Genomic DNA, 22,719 nt, shown 5'->3' on the forward strand with positions numbered 1-22,719 from the left:
CATCGCGACCCGCGTAGCACAGTGAACCACGCGCCTTTTACCACCCGTGATTCCAAAACAGCAAATCCGGAGCTGCTGACACTTCATGTCTCACTCCGGCGCCGGAGCTTGGCATCGGGCCTGTGGCGGACGGCACGGCGAACGGATCGGTGCGGTGCCACGGGAGTACCGGCCGGACCGTCTATTACCGGCGTGGCCAACGCCACCATCATAGCCTTCGCCGCCGCTCTAAATTTGCCTACATTGATGTCACTGTCGGTGCGGCCAATCTCGAGCCCCTCTTTCCTGCTGCTCTGCGATCATCAGCACGTCTCCCAGTCGGGTTCTTGTACATTTGCCTCCGTCATCAGCGGAATCGGACGAGGGTACCTAAAAATAGAACCGCCGCCAACCAGCACTCTCGCGGATGTTTTCCTCCGGGCTAGGAGCCAAACAGTCGCCAACGTGCAGGGACGCGACCTCTCCGGACTTGAATGTCACGCCCTGTACCCGAGTGCGGTGTCACGTCTCTAGGAAGGAGCGGTTGACAATCCTTGGATACAACTCCAACGGCGCCCATCATCTCAGCCATATCCCGTGCTGAGTACAGCACGGGCCTGGCCATCTTGCTCTTTGCAATCCTTGACGCACCTCAAATCACGTCTGCTGCGACCGCGTCAATCAACGAATGATGCGCTCATATACCAACCCCCCTCAAGACACGAGCCCTGGAATCTTCGCATGATGACACCTACCTGGTGTCTTTTGCTTCGACAGCTTGCAGGTCCAGAACAGAGACTCTTTCCATTCCATTGCCAAGCGACGCTTTCTCCCAATGAAGAAGTCGACGGCAGGAGTGCCGGGCGAGTCTCCAAAAGTATGGGTCTGTATATATCCGCGTGCCTCCTGCGACAGAAAAGCTAGATGCCATGACGAGAATGTCTTGTCGCCCCTCCTGTGGTATTCTCATTCAATAGAAACAGTCGATCCGTGTCGCAGAAGACGTATCAGGCGCTACAACCACAACCAGATGAACCGAAGCAATGAGCTACAGGTCAATGAGTACGACATACGACGCATCAAAGATCACGGTGAAAAAGATCATGAGAGAGAATTGTGCCTTGATTGCCACTCCAAATGCTCAGACAACTATCTAGCCCACCAGTTCTGGTCCATGACACTCGCCTCATGAGCAAGTGCCACATGCAAGACCAAACCAGTCCAAAAGCCATCCAGCCCATCCAGCGATTCTCTCCCAAAACGGTTTTTTTGCGTTATTTTCTTGTTGATGTGAGTACCAAAAGAGGCCGCTCGCTCTCCCAATAAACCAGACTGAGCCCAATCACCCTTGAGACCTCCATCACCTCGCAAGGCAAACAAGAAACTCAAAAGCTGGGCCAGGCGGTTGGTTCCAAGAGAGCCAAACAAGGCGTAATGATACTCGGGTATTTCTGCGGTCGTTCGTCGAGCCTGCTTTCTCGCAAGAAGCAGGGCATAGGCGTAGAATGCGTAACGGATCATGTCGAAACCTCCGTTGTGAGTTCGGGTGCCAAGAAGCAGTATCTTGGCTTGTCAGTCGACCGACGACAAACGCTCCTCCTCCTACCCCGGACGGAGGGCCTCCAACCAAATCTTCCCCTGCCAAAGAAAATGCACGATGCCGAGAATCATGCCCCGACAGACGCCGTTGGATGCCAGCCGCCCCGTCGCCCTCCGTGTCATATCCCAACATCAGTCGTCTCCGCGATCGATTGATTAATACTCAAAAGACACCGCGGCGCATAAACCAGAGATGAGCTACCGGACCGCCCTCATCCCATAGTGTTGCCGCCCTCGGCCGCGAGGGTCAACTCCCCTTTTGTCCACCAGAAATCAAATGTGGCCCGCCATCCATGCGAACGCCGTCCCAGGCTGATACCGTTCAGCCGCTTGTAAACCCCCAAACGCCGTCGTTAGAGAAACACGTGACATGATAAGGTGGGAGCGGGTTTATTTCCATGCCGAGGGGTGTAGTGGCTCGTTCAAGACCAGTCGTCACGCCCCGTAGTTGATGTTGGTTTTTTCAATGGCTGTGCCTGTCGTCTTGCTCATTCTGTCGTCTCCAGACAGCATGTATTTCCATTCCGGGTAGAAAGCGCCCGTCTTCAGAAGGCCAAAGGGAAAAGAAAAGAAGCCAAACAAAAGGCCAGCAAGATCAGTTGGGGTATGGTACAGGCCAAAAGTTTGCGAATATGTGACGGAGCTTTTGTTGCTCGGCGACCAGTCGAAGGTCTGATCGAGTCTGGTTTTCGTGTTTCGTGATCGTGAGTGGTGAGGGGGATCGATCTAGAAGCTCATGTTGAGCATGGATGAGATACCCGACCCAGTCAAATCGTGCCGTGTCGCCTCCAAAATCAAGAAAGAAAAAATGGAACTATGTACAATCCAAACAAGACGCAGTCGCGTGTTCCGCCGCGACGCATACGCCGTAACGCCTTTCTAAAGAGAAGAGATTGGTGGAACCCTAGGACGTCTGTCCTTGGGGTTGGGGGTGGCCCTGGCCTTGGCCTTGACCACGTCCTCGGCCGCCGTAGCCGCCACGGTTCTGACCACGGTAGCCACCACGGCCGCGGCCGCGGCCCCTACCGCCGCCCTGGTATCCATTCTGCTGGCCTTGCTGGGGCTGCTGAGTCTGCCAGTTGCCCGGTGCAGGGCCTCCCTGGAGAGGCAATTGCTGGCCTTGGATCTGACCAGGCTGTTGCTGCTGCTGCTGCTGCTGCTGCTGGGCCTGGCCAGGCTGACCGGTACGGAAGTTGGAGATGGGTCTCGGAATGGACTCGGGGTTTTCGTAGACGTAGAGGGACTTGTCGATGCTGGCAGGGATGGGCTGGATTTCGGTTCCAAGGTCCTTCTCGATGTTGTAGAGGTTGAATCTGTCATCCCAGTTGATAAGATTAATGGCCAGACCCAAGTGGCCATAACGACCAGAGCGACCAATGCGATGCAGGTAAGTCTCGGCGTTCTTGGGGAAGTCAAAGTTGATAACGACATTTACAGCCTGAATATCGATACCACGGGTGAGAAGATCGGAGCAGACGAGGTTACGGCACACGCCGTTGCGGAAGTCGTGGAACACGCGGTTTCTCGCTTGTTGGGCCATCTTGGCGTGGCTGTAGAAGCATGAGTAGCCCAGCTCGGTGATCTTCTTGGCCAGCAGCTCGACTCGGTTGGTTGAATTGCAGAAGATGATGGACTGGTTGATTTGAAGCTTGGAGAAGAGGGTGTTGAGGCAGTGGACCTTTTGCTTCTCCTCGACAAAGGCGTAGTACTGGGTGATACCGCGCAGGGTAAGCTCATCCATGAGGTTGATCTCATACGGGCTGACCATGTTCTTGTCGGAGAAGTCCTTGACAGAGAGGGGGAAAGTGGCGGAGAAGAGCATGACCTGGCGGTCCTTGGGGTGGAATTGGAGGAGCTGCTCAATGACGGGAGTGAATTCGATGGAGAGAAGCTTGTCAGCCTCGTCCATGATAAACATGGGGCATTCGCTGAGGTCGGCGACGTTCTTGCCCGCGAGATCGAGGATTCGGCCGGGGGTACCAACCACAATATGGACGGGGTCCTGGAGGCGGATGATATCGTCTCGGAGACCAGTACCTCCGGTGGTGACCATGACATTGATTCCGAGGTGTTTGCCGAGTGTCTTGCAGACTTGTGATGTTTGCATGGCGAGTTCGCGAGTGGGGACGAGGATGAGGGCTTGAATCTTGGAGACCTTGGGGTTGATCTTTTCGAGGGCGGGGATGACGAAGGCGGCAGTCTTTCCGGTACCGTTCTTCGCACGCGCGAGGATATCACGACCGGTCAGGGCGACGGGGATTGCTTCTTCTTGGATGGGCGACGGCTTCTCGAATCCAGCCTCGAAGATGCCCATCAATAAGTCTCTCTTCAGTTGGAAGTTTTCAAACTCCAGACCCTTGGTGTTTGTGACATCCTGGGAGCAAGCGTGTGAGAAGAGAGGCAGACAGAGACGAGTGGGTTGATCTTGCCGGCACATACCTCAGTTTGATGTCTGTTGTCCCTGGCAGGCAGGTTCAAGCTCTTCTTCCAGTCCTCTGATGCGGCGCCATCGCTGCGAAAGTCAGTCTCACAACCCTTCAACAACGGGTTCTGGGAGGTTGGTGGGGAGGGCGAACCTCAAGTTCGTCGCCTTAAGCTTATCTGCCAGTGCTTCCGCCATTTGAATGTGTCTTTATGGAGTATGTGCCTAATGGCAGGAGAAGAGGGTGCGTTGACAGTTGTTGAGGGTTATTGCGCGAAAGGGCTTTGCTTTCCCCACTTCGCGATGTGAATCGAGGGGCGAGTCGTGCTCGGTAGGAATTAGGAAGCAGAGAGGTAGGTGGGAGATGACGACAAAGAGGCAATTGTCGCTCGAAAATATTCGATAGTCGCGTTTATGTCACTTGAAGGCGAGCAGGAGCGTCGCGGGGGATTCGTCGTTGGTTCCGTGGCCGGAGGGAAGCTGGTTGGAGTATGGATGACCGGGACTCGGGCAGAGTTTCGGTGCAGGAAAGTCGAGTGATGTGGTTGGCTCGTTGGTTGGGTTGTGGGTGCGTGTTCGTGGATTGCGCAATTGCGGAAAATCTGATAAGGTCGTTGACTCGGGATACTGAAACAGCGCAAAATGTGTTTCGTCCACGAGGCGCAGCGCGAGAGGTTTATGGGAAGAATGGGTTTGCGTTGTTGAGAGGAGTGTGGTTGGGTGAGTGTGGAGGAAGAGTCGTCTGGGAACCTAGCAAGTTTGTGGTGGTGAATCCACGTCCCGGTGCGTTCGGTGCGCCTCAGCTGTGTCGTCGGGGCGGGACCCCTTGCCAACCTTGTCTAGCGCTGCAGGTGGGTACACGTGACCAGGAATCGCTTACCTCACGTACTAAAGGTAGTATAACGTACATACCTCCCTTGACTACATATTAAGGGCCAGGGAGAAGCTCGTGGTGCTTTATAAAAAATGCTTTCTGCATGGCCTCGGTATTGCGTTTGAGAGTAAACCATGTGCAATAAGCTTAAAGTGGCCAATATCTCTCAACCACAGTGGTCGAGGTACTGAATTGTCAGGGCACGTCTTGGATCATGGGTGGTGACATTGGCCCAAACCTGTTCACCGAGAGCTCTGCCCCTTCTCTCATTCGTTTCTTACCGAAACTCTCCCCAGTCAGCCCTCCATCAGCCGATTGGTCTGATCCAAACCCTTTCCCGTCCCCGCTCCACTCGTTTCCTGCAGCGGAGCTATCGGATCGGCTTGGGGAGGAGGGCCACCTGGGAGTCTGAGCACTCAGCACACTGGACCACCGCCCGTGAGCACGAATGCGTCAATTGGGCGAGCTGCTGGTGCAAGTCGAACCACCGGCGTCCAAACTCTCTCACTTACATCGCCGAGCACTCTCAACACAAAACCCGACGTCCAAAAGATGCTCGCCCGCAATCTGTCCCCTCAACCTCCTTGAGATCCTGTCCAAAAACCTGTGACTTGCACAAACTAAACCTCTCGCCATGATTCTCAAGACGTCCCCGGCATTCGCCATCTGCTCGAGCAACAATGTCCTAAACCTCTTTGCCGTCCCCGCACACCACACATCCATAACGTCACCACCCACGCGACGACCGTCCAACTCCTCCGACCACCCCGCCTCACGACACACAAGACTCGCGACCTCACGATCATACGCGACAGTGAATCAACCCCCTCACAATGGTTCCAATACGTCAAAAAGCAGAGGCAATTCAAGCAAAACCGGCAGTCCATGGCCAACCTGCGCAAACCCCACCCCCTACGACATCTTCGCCATAGACAAAGCAGCACCCTACACAAAAGCCCGCTTCGCAGAGCTCGTAAAACAATACCACCCAGACAGACACCACGCAACAGCCCTCGACTCCCTCCCGCCCCAAACCCGCCTCGAGCGCTACCGCCTCATCGTCCTCGCAAACGAGATCCTCAGCTCCCCAGATAAACGCCGCGCCTACGACGCCTGGGGCCTGGGCTGGCACCTACCCGGCACCGGCGCCGAAGACACCCGCGACATCAACGAAATCTACCGCCGTGCCGATAAAGCCTGGCGCCACGAGGCGGGCAACCCGGCCATGAACGCCACGTGGGAGGACTGGGAGCGCTGGCACGACCGGCAGGCGAATGGTGAGCGGCAGAAGCCAATGTACATGTCCAACGCGAGCTTTGCGGCGCTTGTGCTGGCTGCGCTGGCCGTCGGCACGGTGGCGCAGACGACGAGGATGGATAATAGCACGGCGACATTTCTGGAGAAGAAGAATGCGCACGAGGCGAATATCAGCGAGGCGCTGAGGCGCCAGGGACAGGCTGTGGCTGGTAAGGGTCGGGAAGAGCGTATCGAACGGTTTGTGAGGGAGCGGGAGAATATCAATTTCGGATTCATGCCGAGCAAGCTAGACGTTCGGCCAGCGGCGCCAAGTCCGAAGTAAGGCTGGGACTGGAGGTGAGGGAGACTGGAAAGCCCTACCACAGTATACTTGTATTACCGAGTTTTTTGATGTTATGACACATTGTACAGTATAACGTGCCCAGATGCACGTACGCGGGCTGATAGAGCTCGTCCAGGGGAAAGAGAATGAGAGAAAGTACTCAGTCCTGATGCGCGCCTGTCCGCTCCCTGATGAGTTGACGCATGACCTTTTCGGCACCGGAAGGATCGATCCGCTCCGTCTCGCCGATGCGCATCATCTTGCCGACGAGGTACATGAGCTTGCCCTGCGGATAATTCTTCTTCTCCCTAAACTCCTTCAGGACCTTATCCTCCCCCTCGACAGCACTCTCCGCCAGCTGCCGGTACTCTTCGCCCGACATCTCCTTGAACCACAACTCGTGGGTCTTGATGGCGTCCGTAACGGAATCGAATTCGTCCAGGTTGCCTAGGTATTGGGCCACCAAAAGCTCTTTGGCAACCTTGCCTGTGATTTCCCGCCTCTGGAGGTGGTAAAGGATTCGGGCCAGCGCAGTATGCGGTACCGCTTCGCATGAGCCGTCTTGGGCGATGTCCAACGTTCGCTGGGCGGCTTCCGGATCCGCCTTATCTGTCGTCAGCCGACCAAGCTCGTGGAGGATCCAGTTGCCAACGAGAGATGCGTGGCCATGCAGGTCGGTCTCTAGGCCCGCATTCTTCAGCTGGACCCCCAGCTCGTCAACGACCTTGTAAAAGAACTCCAGCCTACCGCCATTATCGAGGGACATGAGGGAGACTGCATCCTTGGCCGTCAAGCCGTAGTCATCAATCAGCTCCGTCAACTCAACGTCTGGCAGCTCCTTGACGGAGCTCCTGATGTGGTCCACGAGGTCCTGACCGATCACGAGAGGACCCAGATCGGGGTCGGGCATGTAGCGGTAGTCTACCTCGCCTTCCTTACCACGCAGACGGCGCGTGTGCTTGGAGCCTAGAGTCCAACCTCTTGTCTCACTGGCAATGGTCTCACCCGCGTCGAGCGCCTTGATCTGCCGGTCACGCTCGGCGATGATGGCGTCTTCGACGGCCTTGATGGTGCTCAGGTTCTTGATCTCCGTCCGCGTACCGAGCGGGGTGTTCGGATCGCCCGTCCTGCGCACCGAGACGTTCACATCGGCACGTAGACCGCCCGTCTCCATCCCCGACACGCAGGCATCAACGGCGTTGAGCAGCATCTGGATCTTGCGCACGAACACGGCGGCGGTACGCGGGTGGTGGAGCTCCGGCCTTGTGATGATTTCAATGAGGGGCATGCCGACGCGGTTGAAGTCGAGCCAGGAGACGTCGTTGGGCTGCGCCAGCGTCTTGGCGGTATCCTGCTCCATCTGGATCTGCTGGATGCCGATGGTGACGCTCTCCCCGTCTTCGGCGGCGATGCCATCCCGGGCGGTGAGCTCGATCTCGCCGTTGCGGGCAAAGGGCTCGTAGTACTGCGTGATCTGGTAGCCCGACGGCTGGTCCCACCAAAAGTAGTGTTTCCTGTCGAACCGGCTGACGGGCTGAATGTCGCAATTCAGAGCGCACGCCGCACGCAGCGCCGGGATGAGCGTCTCCTTCTGGAACCTCGGCTGACTGCCTGGCATGGCAACGTCAAAGAGCGCCACATGGGAGTTTGGATCGTCATTGAAGGACGTCGCGGCTGGGGAGAAGAGCTTCCGTGCCGTGTTAAGCTGCGCGTGGATCTCAATGCCGACCGTCAGCTCCCAGCCCTCGACTGTCTGGTTGCTCCCCTTGGGCTTTTGACCTCTTGCTTCCTTTTTTAGCTGTTTCTTCTCCTCCTTGAGCTTCTTCCTAAGAGGAACCACGGGTCCCTCTTGCGACTTTGCCGTCGCGGTTTGAGCGGTCGCATGCGTCGCCCTCGACTCCCCAACCCTGAGAGCGTATGGGAGGGCCAGGGCGGAACGGGCCGGCAGGCGAGTGTATGGCCGTCGGGTCGAGGCCAGACAGCCTTGGCGGGAGAGCTGGCCGTTGAACAGGTAGCAGGACAGCTCGCGGGTCGGTATGCGCGCCATTGTGGGGAGGTAGATCAAGGGCCCAAGTGTTGTTTCGAGGTATATTCATAGGTGGCGCGCAACCAAGGTTGTTGGCGGCGGCTGTCTTTTGCAGGTCTGTTCGTGGGCTGGCAGGCTTTGCGCTCTCGCGGGATTGGTTGGTCAGAAATCGAATATGATAAGGGTCATCACAAAGCCTCTCTCTTGACTTGTATGCTGTACACCCTCCTTTACGAAAGGCTCGTGGCCGTCGACCAGTAGTTTTGAAGCGTGGTTGGGTGGACGTGATTGAAGGGCTCGGGGAACGGGGGGACGGAAGGTTCAGAATGATTAGAGTTCGCCCCGACGCAGCTATTGCAGGCGTTCGATTGGATGTAGTTGTCAGCCAGAAAGTATCTTCTATACTGGTTTTTGTTGGAGCTGGGGATAGCTTCACAGTCACCAGTTCGGATAGCTCCCGTCGCATCAAAATCGATGGAACCTGTCTGGGTACGTACCGGTTACCTCGGGCCGCATTGGGTCCGTCACGCAACGGAAGTGCCATGTTCAAGCTTACCATACAAAGTAATGCTGCATTGCATCCCCTAAGGCAAGGCAAGAGTGGCGCACATGCGCTGGAAATTAGTGGAGAGCCACGCAGGCCATGTAAGGTAAGGTAGCTAACCGTCCACGGGTCCGCTGTGGGACTTCCCGCGGCACTGGGATCGTTTGGTCGCCGTTTGCCCTTCCATTTTCATGTTGTCATCCCCCGTCTCCCGTCTGTCTGACCGGTCAACTCCAAGGCTTCCTGCATCTTGCATCCTACAACTGAATAGAGTCACAACTCAAATTCAAAGAAACCAAGGTCCAGTCGATACGGAATACCACAACTTCCCCCCTGCTGCTTCCCACCACCCCACGCACCCGAATGCCGCCACACACACACACACATACAGGTCTTTCAGCTCAGCCCAACCGTCGCACACCCCCTTCTCGCAAGCTCGCTGGTCCAGTCTTCCTGGTCATCTGAAACAAATCCGTCAACGGCTGACACACTCTTCACCCGATCACGCGGCGTTGCTCTTCCATGTTTCCCTCCCTTTCCTTCCCTGCCTTGCCCCTACATCACCAAGAGACATAGCCATCGTGCCACCTCCCTACTGTGTAACCCCCCTCCTATGCTGCTGCTATTCAGGAAAAGATTGTTCAAATGTCGGTCTCCGTCGCCACGCTACACCAACCAAAGCGATGGACACCATCCTCGCCGTGATGCTGCCGGTGCCGCTATCGCTGTCATCCTGAAGCCGCTCCCCAGAATCTCAACATCCCGGGAGTTCCCCAGCCCGATCCCGTCCCTCCCTCCCTAACTTCCGAACAGCGTTCGAGGGCGCACCTGTTCATCAAGTCTCCTTTTTTCTTTTCTTTTTTTTTCTTTATTTGCAGGAGCCCGACTTCTCTGTGTGTTTCCCATCCTCATTGCTCAACCCCCCCTCGACCTTCTAGTAATGTGTATTAAGCTCCGACTGTCTCGTGTGCGACTCGTAGTAGCCCTAGGTCTATTAGTTTGAGACATTCCTCGTTGTACACCTGGCCACATTCCAGCTCGTGTCAGTTCGATTATTCGTACCTTGCTATACTCAACGTGAGGGACATCCCGACTTCCGTTCGGCGACCCGTTAAGCTTCATTCAGTCAAGGAAGACTGACCCAACTCTGATCCCAACGTCCATCACTCAGTCCGGGCGTCCCCTCCAGCGGCAATGTCCACGGCCTATCATCCTCCTTCAGTGACCGACGTCCCTGGCACTACCATGGATAACTGCCATGGTGCAGATCAAGAGTGGCTAGCCTCGGACCCGGTCGACGGACTCATGCGCGTCGTGGACGCCGTCCCGACGCTGGGCCCCTCGTCGCCGTTTGCGCAGGCCACCAGCGATAACACTGCTGCGCCTAGAGAGCATCACATGCCGGCCGACGACACGTCAACGCCTGCGTTCCCGCGATCGCGCCCCAGGAGCGCAACCGTACGGAGGCACTCCTCCATGCCCGCCCCCAACCCAGACTCGCCGACGCGACGTCGCATCTTGGGCATGGAACCTGTGCGACCTGTGTCCGATCAACTCATCGCCACCGCAGACCAGGAATCCTCTTCAGACGAGACGGTGGTCCCGACTGAGCGAAAACAGGACGAGGAAGCAATTGTCCGCCTAGCATCACCTACCGAGTCCACCCTGACCAGCTTGACGGATCTCACCGAAAAGACTTACGGCTCCGGCAGCTCTAGCGGCAGCGGCTCAACCATCACTCAAGCATCGTGGCCCAGGCGCAGAGGGAGTGAGAAGTCGCGAGCCCATGACAAGACCTACTTCAAAGGCCGAAGACAAAGCCGCTCGCCCAAGACGCAGCAGCAGCTCTCATCATCAAACGCCCTGTGCTACCTCGAGCGAGACTCCCCCAACGTAACCCCGGAAGTCATCCAGCGCTCCGTTGATCAGTCGTCGTACTGGAGGATGCCCGACCCTGCCGCTACCAGCTACCAGTCGCCCTCGACGCGGAGCACCACCTCGACCGCCTCGAGCAGCTTCCAGAGCGATGTCTTCTCCGAAATGGCCGGCGACCACGAGACCGACAGGAGCAGCAGCCCCGACCACAGCGCCTACGGCGACTTCCCCTCCATGCCCGGCAAGTTCGAGGTGTCCACACCTCCGGGCCAACAGCAGCATGATTATCGTCACTACGGTACCCCCGAGATGCCGCGCGGGACAGCAAACCTGCCTCACCTCCCTCCCAACGCCCTCCAGCCCCGTCTCCCCGGCACCCACCACGGCCACCCGAAGCACCTGCCCAGGGCGGAGAAACTGCCTCTCACAGGGTACGAACTCATCGCCTCCAAGCTATGCACCGGCGACGATGCGGACAGATCGAGCATCAAGCCCATCTACCGGCGCTTTGAGGCCCTCAACCACCGCCTGCTCTTACATCTCCAAGATGAGCTTTCCGAGCTAGAAGAGCAGCTCCACCGCCTCGACACGGCCGACACGCAGACGCGACGGATGCAAAACTGTTTCGTACCGGCGTCGAGGAGGCAGGACTCACTCACCGCGGGCGAGCTCCAGTGGCACAAGACGGATATCCTCGGCAAGGTTGGCTATAAACTCAGTCAATACAGTAAGCTCCCGCCTCTTCCGCCTCATCATCCTTTTACTCTAACGCACATCACAGACCACGTCCTCTCATCCTTCAAAGAGACCCAGCACCTCCCCAACCCAGCCCCGCAAGACGTAGACTTTTACCGCGCCTACCTCGCAAACCACAACCCCATAGTCGAGATTGAAACGCGCTTCCTCGACCCAATAGACGACCTCGTCTCCCTCGCCCGGCCCTCCTCAACCTTCTCCTCCTTCTCAGACCACTCCAGCTTCTCCAGCGACGACCTCCGCACCCCCCAACCGCTCAACGCAAAGCTACCCCCCTTGCTGAACCCGGAAAGCATGGACAGGGCAGAGCGAATCCGCCACCTCCTCATCTCGTCGCTCACGGGGTACCTCCCCACCCTCGCCATCGCCTTCGCCGCGGCGTTTCTGCTGCCCATCCTCGCTTTCGCTGTGATCCCCGGGTTCGTGGGGAGGATGGCCGTCGTTTTGCTGGTTGCTGTCGGCGTCGCTGCGGGCGTGGCGCAGGCTGGGCTGTTTAGGAATGGCGCTGACCGGCCGGCGAGGGTGGCTGCTACGGAGGGGGTTTTGGCATCGGGGGTTTACGTTGGCGTCATGGCGGTTGTTGCGGGGATTTTTGGATGAGGTTGGGGCTGGTGTGATTTGATGGAACGTTACAGTAGATAATTATGAATAATGAATGATACCCCCAATTTGGCATTTTGGTTCTCGCACCACTCTCTTATGTTGACGCGGCAGTCTGGATGATACGAAATGACTTGGATGGGGGCCTCTAATTCTGGATATACTGCATAGCCGTTGAAAATTTGAGTGTCCACCTCGTTTCTGTGGCCGGATCACTCATTTATTCCCAGTCACCGGCTGCGCCGTATACTCGGGTCGTGAAAGGGCAGTTTCCAATTCCTCTAGCAGTTATCACCATCTCTCGCCGTAAGATAGGTTAATCCCAATGCTCAAGAGCATTCGGCTTAACTATTCAACCCTCCCTCCGACAATTCTGTAGAAAGTCTTCGCCCAATGCTTTCTTTCGACAACATCCGAGAGAGAGCGTTGCGAGTAGGAACTATAGCCAAAGACGTTGTCGCCATCGCTGGATTCTGGAGAGGTATCATCTGCATCCGTAAGTAGATTTATGTAGGACAGGTCCTGGATCGTACTCGGCTTTATCCACCTCTCTCTATTTCAGTCATGATCGAGAGAGATGTACCTAAATTGTGCTTCTGTGGGAGAATATTTTAATGTCCATTGACGTATATCTATATGCGATGGATTATTTCGAAAATGACAGTCGTTTACGTTAACGATGAAGGTCTCCATAACCCTCCCAGATGCTCCTGTACTGTATTGGAATTTTCTTCGCTGAAGGGGTGTTGCGTAACCTCTCTGATGATTTCGAATCCAGCCTAGCAGCACTCGTATAGAAGCTGCTGGCAAATCTGCAGAAACCCCCACCATGTCTCTGACAACTGGACTTCCAGCCAGCGCCTCTCTGTATCCAATGGGCTAAAGATTTTTTTTTTTTTTTGGCAACTTGTTGAGACTACCTGATTCTGTATCTATGGACAATTTACTCATTATGAACCTTTTTTTTTGACCAGACAACATCCCTTGAAACCATGCCTGCACTGTCACGATGTTCTGGCCTGTCCTCACCCATGCTTATGCTTCCCATTTTCCTCTGGAGTTTATTTCACAAAGGTTGCCAAAGCATTGCAATCATCGCCACAGCAACAAACGTCACAGAAAAAGTCACAGAAAATAGTGGACTGCCCTCATCTATTACCACAGGTCATTCTTTTATCTAGGAGCTTCTTCCAATGTCTTTTTAGACTCAAAGCGCCATCGTAGCCATTAGTTATCACAGCCTCCCCACCAGTATTTCGTCTCTTTCATGGCTCTTTTTCATTTGAGATACCCTCAACATGCGATGAATGAGCTCACCTCTTCCGTCTAAACTACGTCAATATCCATCTGAATTCCATCTGAGCCCTGATGCTAGCCATCGTCCCATCTCAGCGATCAGCGAAAATTCATCAGACGACTTGCTCTATTCATTGTCATTTGATCTCATCACTGTGGTGATGAGGCAACAGCCTAGCATACTCGCTGTTGTCTGCTCTCGCCTTTCCAAGAGGCCCATTTGACTCATCATTAGGTAGTCTGCTCTCAGCATTCTAAATGAGGAGGCAGCCCATCCAGCTCACTATACCTAGTCTACTCTCGCCTTTCTAGGTGTGAGGCAGTATTCCAGCTCACTTGTTATCCTTTGCTCTCGCCCTTTGAACTAGCATCCCATCGTTGTTTGCTCCCGCCTTTCTCAGACGGAAAGGCAGCCCATTCCCCTCACAATCGTCTGCTCTCGCCCTCTCAAAAGTTGACCTGAAATCTTCTCAGCTCCAGCCTCTCTCATAAGTTGCCTCAACCACGTCCAGACAGTAAGTGAGCAAGCAGTCCAGCTCCCGTTGCCTTGCTGCTTTCAAAGTAGCCCTCTATCATTATCTGCTCTCGCCTTTTCCAGAATGGGAGACAGCTCATGTGCCTCACAGCCGTCTGCTCTCGCCCTTTCACAAATTTACCTCCAAAACCCTCACTTCCAACCTCTTCCATGGGCTGCCTCACCCATTCACTGACTCAGTGAAGCAAGTCCCCTCACGTCAACATTATCATCGCATTGTGACCCTGAGAGTCTGCTCTCGCCCTTTTGGAGGTTTTTCTCCAATGCCCTCAGTTCTCGCCTCTTCTGTGGGCTGCTGTGCCCGCCTCCTGATTCCTCACTCACTCAAGCAAGATATTCCCGTCAGCAACATCATCACCATGTGACCAAGAGCCCTCAATCGACCTATGAGAAAATTCCACAGCACTCTTCCTCTCTTTTGCTCTCCCGTCTACAGTCCTCGCCCTCACAAAAGGAGGTTAATCAATCCTCAAACCCCCAATCGACCAATTACAAAATTCAGTCAACAGTACGTACGTCCTTTCCATCATCACAATCTTTTCTCTCCACGGCTTCATTATTCACAACCTCCAAAAGGGGTTAGAAGGGTGCTTCAACCACCCACCCACCTCTCAATCAGCCAGCTGCCCTCCCTCCAGCTGGCTCCCACAAAACTTCTCTCCCCCCCCCCCTCCAACTTCCAAACTCTTCCTTCTCTCTACCCTTTTCACCAACTTCGCTACTCTCACCCACACTTGCTTCGCAGCATTCTCTTCTTTTGCTCCTTACAGCATCAACCTTCATCAATACCAACACAAACCCGTTACCAGCATCTCATCACCCGCGATCATGCGCTCCTCTGTGGTTATCGAGGGCACTGCCATCATCATTGGCGCTGTCGCGGCCATTCAGACTCATCATGCGGTCTTCGTTCATGGTGATCAGCCCAGTAAGTTTCCATCTCCTTCGCGCAGCGCAATCCCAAGGCTCACACTCATCCAGCCTCGGCTCCGATCATCGAGCTCACGACTATTGACGAGGGCCCTGGCTTGGGCCACCCGACTGGAACCAACCTCCCGGTCTCTGGTAAGTTTTCCTTCCCCATTCCCTCTTTTGCAATCAAAATTTTCCAACACATTTGTTTTTTGCAGTCCACACCAGCAGCATCTGCCGCGCTATCACTACCCAGACTTGCGATGTTATCGAGGTCACCCTCTCGGCTTCGCAGCCTGTCGACACTGCCACTCTTGGCAAGACTTCCTCCTTCTCGAAGTCTCCTGGCACTTCTTCCACCAAGGAGTCGACTCACATTGAGTCCAAGACTGCCTCTACTAGCAATGGCAAGGAGACCTCCTCCATGGTCACCGCCACCCAGACTGGAGTTACTCCCAGCGCCACCTCTGGCGCTTCCAAGGCCGAGGTTGCCCTTGTCTGCTTCATCGCTGGCTTCATCTTCGTCTACCTTCTCTAGAGCGTCAAGTCTTCTCTCTGGCTTTTTCTGAATGGAAAGGCAGCATTGGAAGGCATACTTCGGAATTGGTTTGGCAATGAGAATTGGGTTCGAGATTGGAACTAAAACACAATGGATTCATGGTTCTACACTGATAGTTGAGGCATGAGATGCTTTCTTGGCATCTTGAGAAAGACCTCAATACAATAAAAAAAGACACTTCCCCGTCACAAGCTTTTCCTCCTGATACCTCATCCGGTGACTGTACTCTGAAATATGATTGTGCCTTTCTCTTGATGAACTTATCCTCACGAGACGTGACGCGACTTCAATTAGCCCAATCCCAACGCCAAATCGTGTTTTGTTTTGGTGTTTCGAGAGAAGCAGAGATGAGGCGCCCCATGGACCAACTCGCGGCTGGACTCTCAAGCAACAACATCGCCATCCAAGAGTAATTCCAGGGATGAAAATTCATGATCAACAAGCTTCCAGCATCATCTACATTCACCCAGAGCCATCGCGGCATCGCCAAAGCATCACGCATCAAACAAACACCAGAAAAGCCCTTGTTTGGACCTGAGCCCCCCTCAATCACGTCGAACCACCCACTAGAATCCTGCGCCTTCCTTATTCTCCATGTGAAAATTATGTGGTTTCCAGGGGCATGAAATTCACTGCAGTGTGCTGGGTTTGGTGTGTCGTTCAACTGTGGCCGGCCTGAGGTGGGTCCACGGGGCCGAGAGCTCCGAAAACTTCGGTGCACCTTCGGGCCCAAGCTCCGAAGATGGCCGGATATGGCCCGGAATCTTCCCTGAGCTTCCAATTGCATCGAACCCTCTTGCATCTTCATGATTGAATCCTGCCTACTCATGCCTTTTGAGGATCATATGTGCCACGATAACCCTAGTCAGCCGCCTCGGAAAAGACGGAAGTCATCAATGGATGCGGAGCCTTGAAATACTGGGGGATTGCACCGGCAGCCCACGGGCCTTTCTTGGTTTGAGAAGACATCATCTCCATCTATATCGTTCATCTATGGTGTCCTCCCATATGCCAGCATCATCCTCGTAGCCTCGTATATCTCATGTATATCTCGAAGCGCAAGCCATACCGTGCCCTCAGCCGAGACTCTCCCAAACCACTAAGAGCCCCCCATCGACGCCGTCAAGATCTTCAATTAGGCTTCCCAACCCCAGCCTCAACCCTTCCCCTCTCAATAACCTCACAAACCCATCCTCCACAGCCTCTCCGTTCCCCTCTTCCCTTCTCATCCCCCGTACTCCTCCCCTCCCAGAACCAAACAACCTCCAACCCACCAAGAACCCCCCTCACCCTCCGACTACAATTTCCAAACCCAGCAATCCCTCTAACACAAACCTCCCTCAGTACCCTCCGCTGCGCGAACCCCATCCGCCGCTCTGTAAGCAGGTACCGCTCCATCAAGCCCGGCGTCTGCCAGCTCCACGCGTTGTCGCGGTACGGCATCAGCTCCGTCTCGTGGTACAGCTGTCTGCAGACCAGCACGAGCAGCGTGAGGCCACGGCCGAGGACAGGTTCATGTCGCGTGGACCCCCTTTTCTTCCTTTTATTCTTAGGCGTCGTGTCTATCGTCATTGTACTCGTCATGGTCGTAGTCGTAGGGACGCATGTCCAGGGGTTCGCGCCGGGTCGGAGGACAAGGCAGTGAAAGGATCCCGTCTTGGGATCGTGGAGGACATGGATCCCGATATTGGATAGCAAAAGACGATAAATCTTGTTGCGTATCTCTGGCGGGAGACGCAGCAGAGGGGATTGCGTTTTATTCAGCTCCCACCTGTATATTGAACCCAAGTCAGCCTTGGCGTCACGGTTGCTCGTCCCGTCCAAAAAGGCGTTGGCACAGGATGGGAACAGAGGGGGAAACGAAACACGGGTAACAACTCACAACTCAGCCTCCCTCGAGCCCGACTCTGGTAGGTATCCCAGTACGCCATATCGATTCCCCTTTGCATACGTCGCGGAATGCATGAGGTGGGGGAGAGGTTACCGCGACACACCTCCAGGCCGAGGATGGAGGAGTGACATGTCGTCTCCAAGCGCGGCGGCAGCGCGGCAGCGCCACCAAGGGGTGTGGGCGTGGGGTGTTGTAACGTGTGGGGGAGGATGAGATGATCTGCCGGCCGGCCCGTGCTCCCTGGGAATCCGCCAATCGAGTGGAACGTGTCTTCCTTGCTCAACGTCGTAGCCAACTTGCGGGCTCGGTAATAACTCTCACTTTATTGTGAATTGATGTTGTCATATGCAACATCAATCAGATAGAGCATCGGAAGTCCTGGCCAATTGACCGGCGAAGACACGGAACAAGACTAAATCGGAACTGACGATGGACGCAGCGCAAGACAGAATGGGCATTAAAGTCTAGAATGGAGGCGGATCACGCAAATAATATAATACATAGAAAACAAAGCTGAAGTTGAAAGATGGCTTCGCCGCCGTATGCATTTCGTCAATGGCTATTACAACCTCTACACCGGTACTTCGGCCCCGTGAGTACAAACAGGACACCCCTCCCTCACTCGGTCCTTGAGCAATCGCGCATGCGTAACCTTTGAGCCCACACGATACCCGCTCCGGATCGACTCCTCGCTAGCCAGCCCAAAATCGGCCTCTTGTCGCTTGCCCGGGTAAAGCATTTCCATGAGATGGGATTGGTGGAATACGTGCCCGCAGGCAAAGCCGACCAAGGTTTCCATCTCGTATTCAGTAAAAGACTCGTGGCATTGAGCACAGTGACCTGGCTTTGGCGGCTGATGAGTATGGCCCGGCTGCTCCACCGCCTTCGGTGCTTTGAAGAAACTCTCCTCCACCTCCTCCGCGCTGACTGGCGGATGCACAACGTCTCTCACTTGGACGTCAACGTGATCCGTCGATTGAACGACGACTTCGAACTTGATCCCCTTCCGCTGCCCACTGCGCAGGTCATTTTGTGCAGCGGCGACCTCGCTTCGGAGCACCCGCGCCACCCCCGAACTAATACTGTATTGAATCTCGTGTTCCTTCATGATGTGTTTCAAGCCCTCTCTCAGACCTTCAATTTCAAGTCCTTCGGGAATGCGCCGGACGAGCTTGATGGGATTAATGGCCGTTCCGACCTCTTCGAGAAGCCCGCGAATGAAGCTTGGCTTGTCCATGCTGTAGTTCAACAAATCGTCCCAGAGATCGGGGTCATCTTGCTGCTTCGCAAAATCGATTGCCTTCTTAACATCCTTTAACCGATCAATGATGAGATAGAGAGCTCGTTTCATTTCACCCGTCTTGGAGTACAGATGCACTAGCTCGTCGTCGTACCTGTACTTTTCACACTCTTGGACAGCCTGTGATCGTTAGCTTAGAAACCAGGCCTCAGCAAAGCTAGCGCGTAGCCATAGACAAGGGAGAGGGAAGTTGCTACTCACCTTCTCGAATTTGTAAGAGGTCGACGATTTCAAGAAGCTCATTAAAAGGTCCCTATCGTATTTGGCGAAGAGTTGAACGGCCAGGTCCGCAAATTCGTTAACTTGGGATTGGCTGTCCATCAAAAGCCTGTCTCGAGTCTCCCCGGAATGCTCCTCAATTCCCTCGCCCTTGTACAAACCACGCAGATAAAAGAATAAGTAGAGATTGAGTTCCTTCTCCTCGAGTTGCGATACAACCACGGAAGGCTTGACGAGACCATGCTGCGCTTCGTCAACAAGGAGAGTAATGGCCTCCGAGGTGGCGGCTTCGAGTTCGTCCGGTCCCATGGAACCGAGCTTTTTGCTGGGCACTCGCAATCCAATGAAGCCGGGAATGTCATCAGTGACCGCTTCGGCGAGATGATTGTCGCGAATTAGTCGGAACGCCGAGTCCGCATCTTGAAGCTTGATGTGGCATTTGAGCGACTCCCTGAAGCGCCCATTTGCCTCGTGTAATCGTCCCAAGGACTCCATTACAATCTTCCAGTCGCGACCCTTCTCGCCCCCTTCGACGCTATCCTCTCGCACATCGCGGTACTTGAGTTGATTGTCCAAGGCCGTGGTGACAGTCTTGATGTCGAAGAGGTCGGTCGGCCAGCGATCTAGCAGTTCTCTGAATCGAAGCTTGTCTACCTGGATGTAGTGATTCAAGACGACTTCGTAAATAGTGCCTGGGATTGGCGGATACATCGGCTCGGAGGGAATGTAGTCCGTGATTTCATCGAACTTATCCGCGCCAGCAAATGTCCAGACCCATTTCTCCCATCTGTCTGGGGAACCAAGGACTCTGCTACAAACCTTGCCGGCCTCAGCCCAACTACCTGCCTCGATCAGCTCCCGTATCCACAATTCGCCAATGCGTCTCTTCTCCTTCTGGGCCGAGGAATTAGGGTGTCTTGCCAGTCCGGTAGATCCCATAACTGACGAGGCATCGTCAAAGTCCTCCTGACTGCTTTGCTTTTTGTCTGGCGTTGTCGGGACGAGCTCATGAAGATTCTCTGGGGGTGCTGCCATGATCTCGGGGTGCTCGTCAAGCAGTTCCCAAGCTTTCTGGTAGTCTTGATGCTCCAGCAACCAGCCCAAGTGGTCTCCAAGGTCCCTCTTCGTTCCAAGTATGAAATCGAACGGGCTGTGAATAAAGATCTTGACCCCTGGCTTGATGAGGTTGGGGTGAACTGTAGGTGTCCCTGATCTTCGGGCACCACCAACCGAGCTCGGGACCTGCGTGCTAGAGACACCGTCTCCGCTGTTCCCGCTCCTGATACTTGCGCCAGAGCTAAAGAGCGTCCTTGGATTGATAGCGGCATTCCACATGTCTGATCCAAATCCAGTGATTGCTTCCAGAGCGCCCTTGGAAGAAGCCACAGCTGAGGCAGCATTTTGCGCTGGGAGGACTCCGAGATGGTAGTCACCCGACGAAAGCCTTTCGTATCTACTTACGCTAAGGCCATCTTTGTCGACTTCGGCTTGCGAGCTTAGGTCGATTAATCGAAGTTCTGGTGGTAAATTGTTTTGGCGACGTCGTATTCCACCAGAGGGCTCGCTGCTTGCTGACGTTGTTGACAATTTTGACTTGTGGCCCTTGGCAGCCTTCTCGTCCTCATTGTCTTCATCATCATCCGGTAATACATATGCTAGTACAAGGAGAAGATTTTGGGTATATAACGAAATTCCAGAAATTATGCAATCCATACGAAGGCTAGGAGTGTGTTAGAATCGAGTCGCTTTGGAATGCATGGGAGTGTCCTTACTGTTTGGCGATTTCGGCGCGTCCGATTGACTTTTCGCCAGCCCGCTTACCAGTACCAACACTCCCTGGGTGAACGTGGATGATCCAGATCGTCCCTCCCCAGCCAACTAGGAGCCTCTCAATCTTCTTGGTGCTTGAGAATGCTTGTTGCGTTGAGCCCTCGGATGCTAGCTCTGAGCCAACGTCTTTTCGCCCGACTTCACCATCTTCGGTCTCGACGGCTTGCTCGTCGATCCATTCGACGCGTCCTTTCCAGACGCTGGCCATGGTTTCCCATTCATCCGTTTGGGGGCGATCTACGTGGCCGATGCGTTTCCAAGCATCGTCAGCGTCGGCACTCTCCAGGTGCAACTTGGACCGCATGATTTTTACGCCGTGCTCGTTCAGCCAGACTACGTATTTCCCTGAAAGCGACCACTTGATATTGTTGATTGTGCCTTCACCAGAGTGCAGGATCGTGTCCTTACCCGTGTTAGTACCCAGGCCCATACTACCAAGCCATCCAGAAGCGGTGGCAGCTGCTGTTCCAACGGTCGTCGAGGTACTTCGGCCCGGCTGGCCTCCGGACGTTAGGATAAGCTGCCCAGCCAGACCACCCGACAGATATGTCCGGTCATTCTTGTAGTCGGGGGAGAGTGATACCGCTTGCACAGGGCGCGCAAAGTTTCGCAGCTGGACATCCTTTGTATCTACGAGGGAGAACACGCATACGTTACCGTCCATGGACGACGTAGCGATGTGGACGTTGTTCGAGGGCGTGTTAGGTACAGGAGAAGGATCCTTAGGCCTTCTTGAGGCAGCCGCAGGAGAAGCGCCTGACTGGCGGGAGGGTGGCCTTTGCTTAGCGACGCTTTCGGCAGCCTCCGCCGCGAGTCTCTGCACCGCTTCGGATCTTGCTGTTGGTAACGGAGGCGGGTTCGGGGAGATGGAGATGCTCGTAATGGAGGCGGAATGGGCATGGTATACGCGGAGAGATTGGAACATGGGCAGTTGGATCACATGGATGTTGCCGTTATGCGTTCCTATGATCTGTTGACAGTCAGTTTACGGATAGGTATGCACTTGACAGGCGACCTCACCATCTTGTCACCCGCGACGAGGAACGCGCTGGTCGCATCACCATTGCGGTAAATGGGCCCTAGGTGTTGGGTGAGCCGAGCGTATTTCAGCCTGGGCTCCTCGTCTTCGTCATCATCTTCGTCGTCGTCGTCGTCGTCGTCGTCGTCGTCGTCATCTTCTTCTTCCTCGTCGTCGTCATCATCCTCATCCTCGTCGTCCTCATAATCCTCTTCTTCCTCCTTACTCTCCGTGCCATCACCATCCTTCTTCGTCTCCTTCTCGGACTTGTCCACCGCCAATTCTCCCGGCGCAGTCACAGTCTCGGCCACCTCGGGCCCCTTGCCTTTCTGCGCAGCGGTAGGGACATCACGATCGGGATCGGAAGCGTCCGTCATTGTGCTGGATGTACCGTCACCTCGAGGCTCGCAGTGGCATTGTCGATTGGTTGGTAAGTAGGAGAGAGTGGCGGGCCAAGGCGGGGATTATGAGGCAGTGACTCGGCCTGGCGAAGCGAGAAATGCAATGCAGGGAGGCGAGGCGAGATTCAGAGCTACCCTGAGCTTTGGATTGAGTTGGAGCTCCTTAAAGGGACGTGACAGTCTGGTGCGGTCGAGAGGAAGGCTTAACTGCTTTCGCAATGAGTTGTCGCGCGCTGGTCTGCTACGTCACGAGGGTGTGCTCGGTACGTACCCGAAGAGCTGTAGCAGCGATGGGAGCTTCCACAGGTACCCTGCGCCTGAGGCACGGCGGGAGCTTGTTCCTGACGAAAGGCACCTGCTTGCCTACCTACCTAGGTACCGTGCTACCTTACCACAGTACGTGCCTACTTACTTTAGTGGGTCCCTGTGAGCTTGTCCTCCAATCGCGTAGACACCTCCGAGTGTGATACCCCTCCCCCACCCGCCAACCCAAAATATAGTGGA

The 22,719-nt window shown here is 55.0% G+C and overlaps 8 protein-coding genes across 8 annotated transcripts; 4 read left to right on the plus strand and 4 right to left on the minus strand.

Moving 5' to 3' along the window:
* Nucleotides 1–1,116: 1,116 nt before the first annotated feature.
* On the plus strand, nucleotides 1,117–1,305 carry CORC01_02571 (uncharacterized protein; the record flags this gene model as incomplete). Its single annotated transcript, XM_022614221.1, has 1 exon — nucleotides 1,117–1,305. The coding sequence occupies one exon, from the start codon at nucleotides 1,117–1,119 to the stop codon at nucleotides 1,303–1,305; it is 189 nt and encodes a 62-aa protein (XP_022479134.1).
* Nucleotides 1,306–2,482: 1,177 nt separating this feature from the next.
* On the minus strand, nucleotides 2,483–4,198 carry CORC01_02572 (DEAD/DEAH box helicase; the record flags this gene model as incomplete). Its single annotated transcript, XM_022614222.1, has 3 exons — nucleotides 2,483–3,952; nucleotides 4,018–4,090; nucleotides 4,155–4,198. The coding sequence occupies 3 exons, from the start codon at nucleotides 4,196–4,198 to the stop codon at nucleotides 2,483–2,485; spliced, it is 1,587 nt and encodes a 528-aa protein (XP_022479135.1).
* Nucleotides 4,199–5,508: 1,310 nt separating this feature from the next.
* CORC01_02573 (DnaJ domain-containing protein) lies at nucleotides 5,509–6,453 on the plus strand (the record flags this gene model as incomplete). The annotated part of the gene is made up of 1 exon (XM_022614223.1): nucleotides 5,509–6,453. The coding sequence occupies one exon, from the start codon at nucleotides 5,509–5,511 to the stop codon at nucleotides 6,451–6,453; it is 945 nt and encodes a 314-aa protein (XP_022479136.1).
* Nucleotides 6,454–6,613: 160 nt separating this feature from the next.
* On the minus strand, nucleotides 6,614–8,500 carry CORC01_02574 (PET112 family protein; the record flags this gene model as incomplete). The annotated part of the gene is made up of 1 exon (XM_022614224.1): nucleotides 6,614–8,500. One exon carries the CDS (start codon nucleotides 8,498–8,500, stop codon nucleotides 6,614–6,616), a length of 1,887 nt encoding a protein of 628 aa, XP_022479137.1.
* Nucleotides 8,501–10,217: 1,717 nt separating this feature from the next.
* On the plus strand, nucleotides 10,218–12,254 carry CORC01_02575 (uncharacterized protein; the record flags this gene model as incomplete). Its single annotated transcript, XM_022614225.1, has 2 exons — nucleotides 10,218–11,625; nucleotides 11,680–12,254. The coding sequence occupies 2 exons, from the start codon at nucleotides 10,218–10,220 to the stop codon at nucleotides 12,252–12,254; spliced, it is 1,983 nt and encodes a 660-aa protein (XP_022479138.1).
* A 2,659-nt stretch (nucleotides 12,255–14,913) lies between these two features.
* Nucleotides 14,914–15,535, plus strand: CORC01_02576 (uncharacterized protein; the record flags this gene model as incomplete). The annotated part of the gene is made up of 3 exons (XM_022614226.1): nucleotides 14,914–15,013; nucleotides 15,067–15,150; nucleotides 15,216–15,535. The coding sequence occupies 3 exons, from the start codon at nucleotides 14,914–14,916 to the stop codon at nucleotides 15,533–15,535; spliced, it is 504 nt and encodes a 167-aa protein (XP_022479139.1).
* A 1,152-nt stretch (nucleotides 15,536–16,687) lies between these two features.
* Nucleotides 16,688–17,521, minus strand: CORC01_02577 (uncharacterized protein; the record flags this gene model as incomplete). Its single annotated transcript, XM_022614227.1, has 3 exons — nucleotides 16,688–16,724; nucleotides 16,812–17,327; nucleotides 17,439–17,521. The coding sequence occupies 3 exons, from the start codon at nucleotides 17,519–17,521 to the stop codon at nucleotides 16,688–16,690; spliced, it is 636 nt and encodes a 211-aa protein (XP_022479140.1).
* Nucleotides 17,522–18,018: 497 nt separating this feature from the next.
* CORC01_02578 (WD repeat domain-containing protein) lies at nucleotides 18,019–22,191 on the minus strand (the record flags this gene model as incomplete). Its single annotated transcript, XM_022614228.1, has 4 exons — nucleotides 18,019–18,867; nucleotides 18,949–20,686; nucleotides 20,739–21,766; nucleotides 21,817–22,191. The coding sequence occupies 4 exons, from the start codon at nucleotides 22,189–22,191 to the stop codon at nucleotides 18,019–18,021; spliced, it is 3,990 nt and encodes a 1,329-aa protein (XP_022479141.1).
* Nucleotides 22,192–22,719: the final 528 nt, after the last annotated feature.

The sequence above is a fragment of the Colletotrichum orchidophilum genome (assembly GCF_001831195.1).
Source record: "Colletotrichum orchidophilum strain IMI 309357 chromosome Unknown Scaffold_15.1, whole genome shotgun sequence".
In the NCBI taxonomy this organism is placed as follows: domain Eukaryota; kingdom Fungi; phylum Ascomycota; class Sordariomycetes; order Glomerellales; family Glomerellaceae; genus Colletotrichum; species Colletotrichum orchidophilum.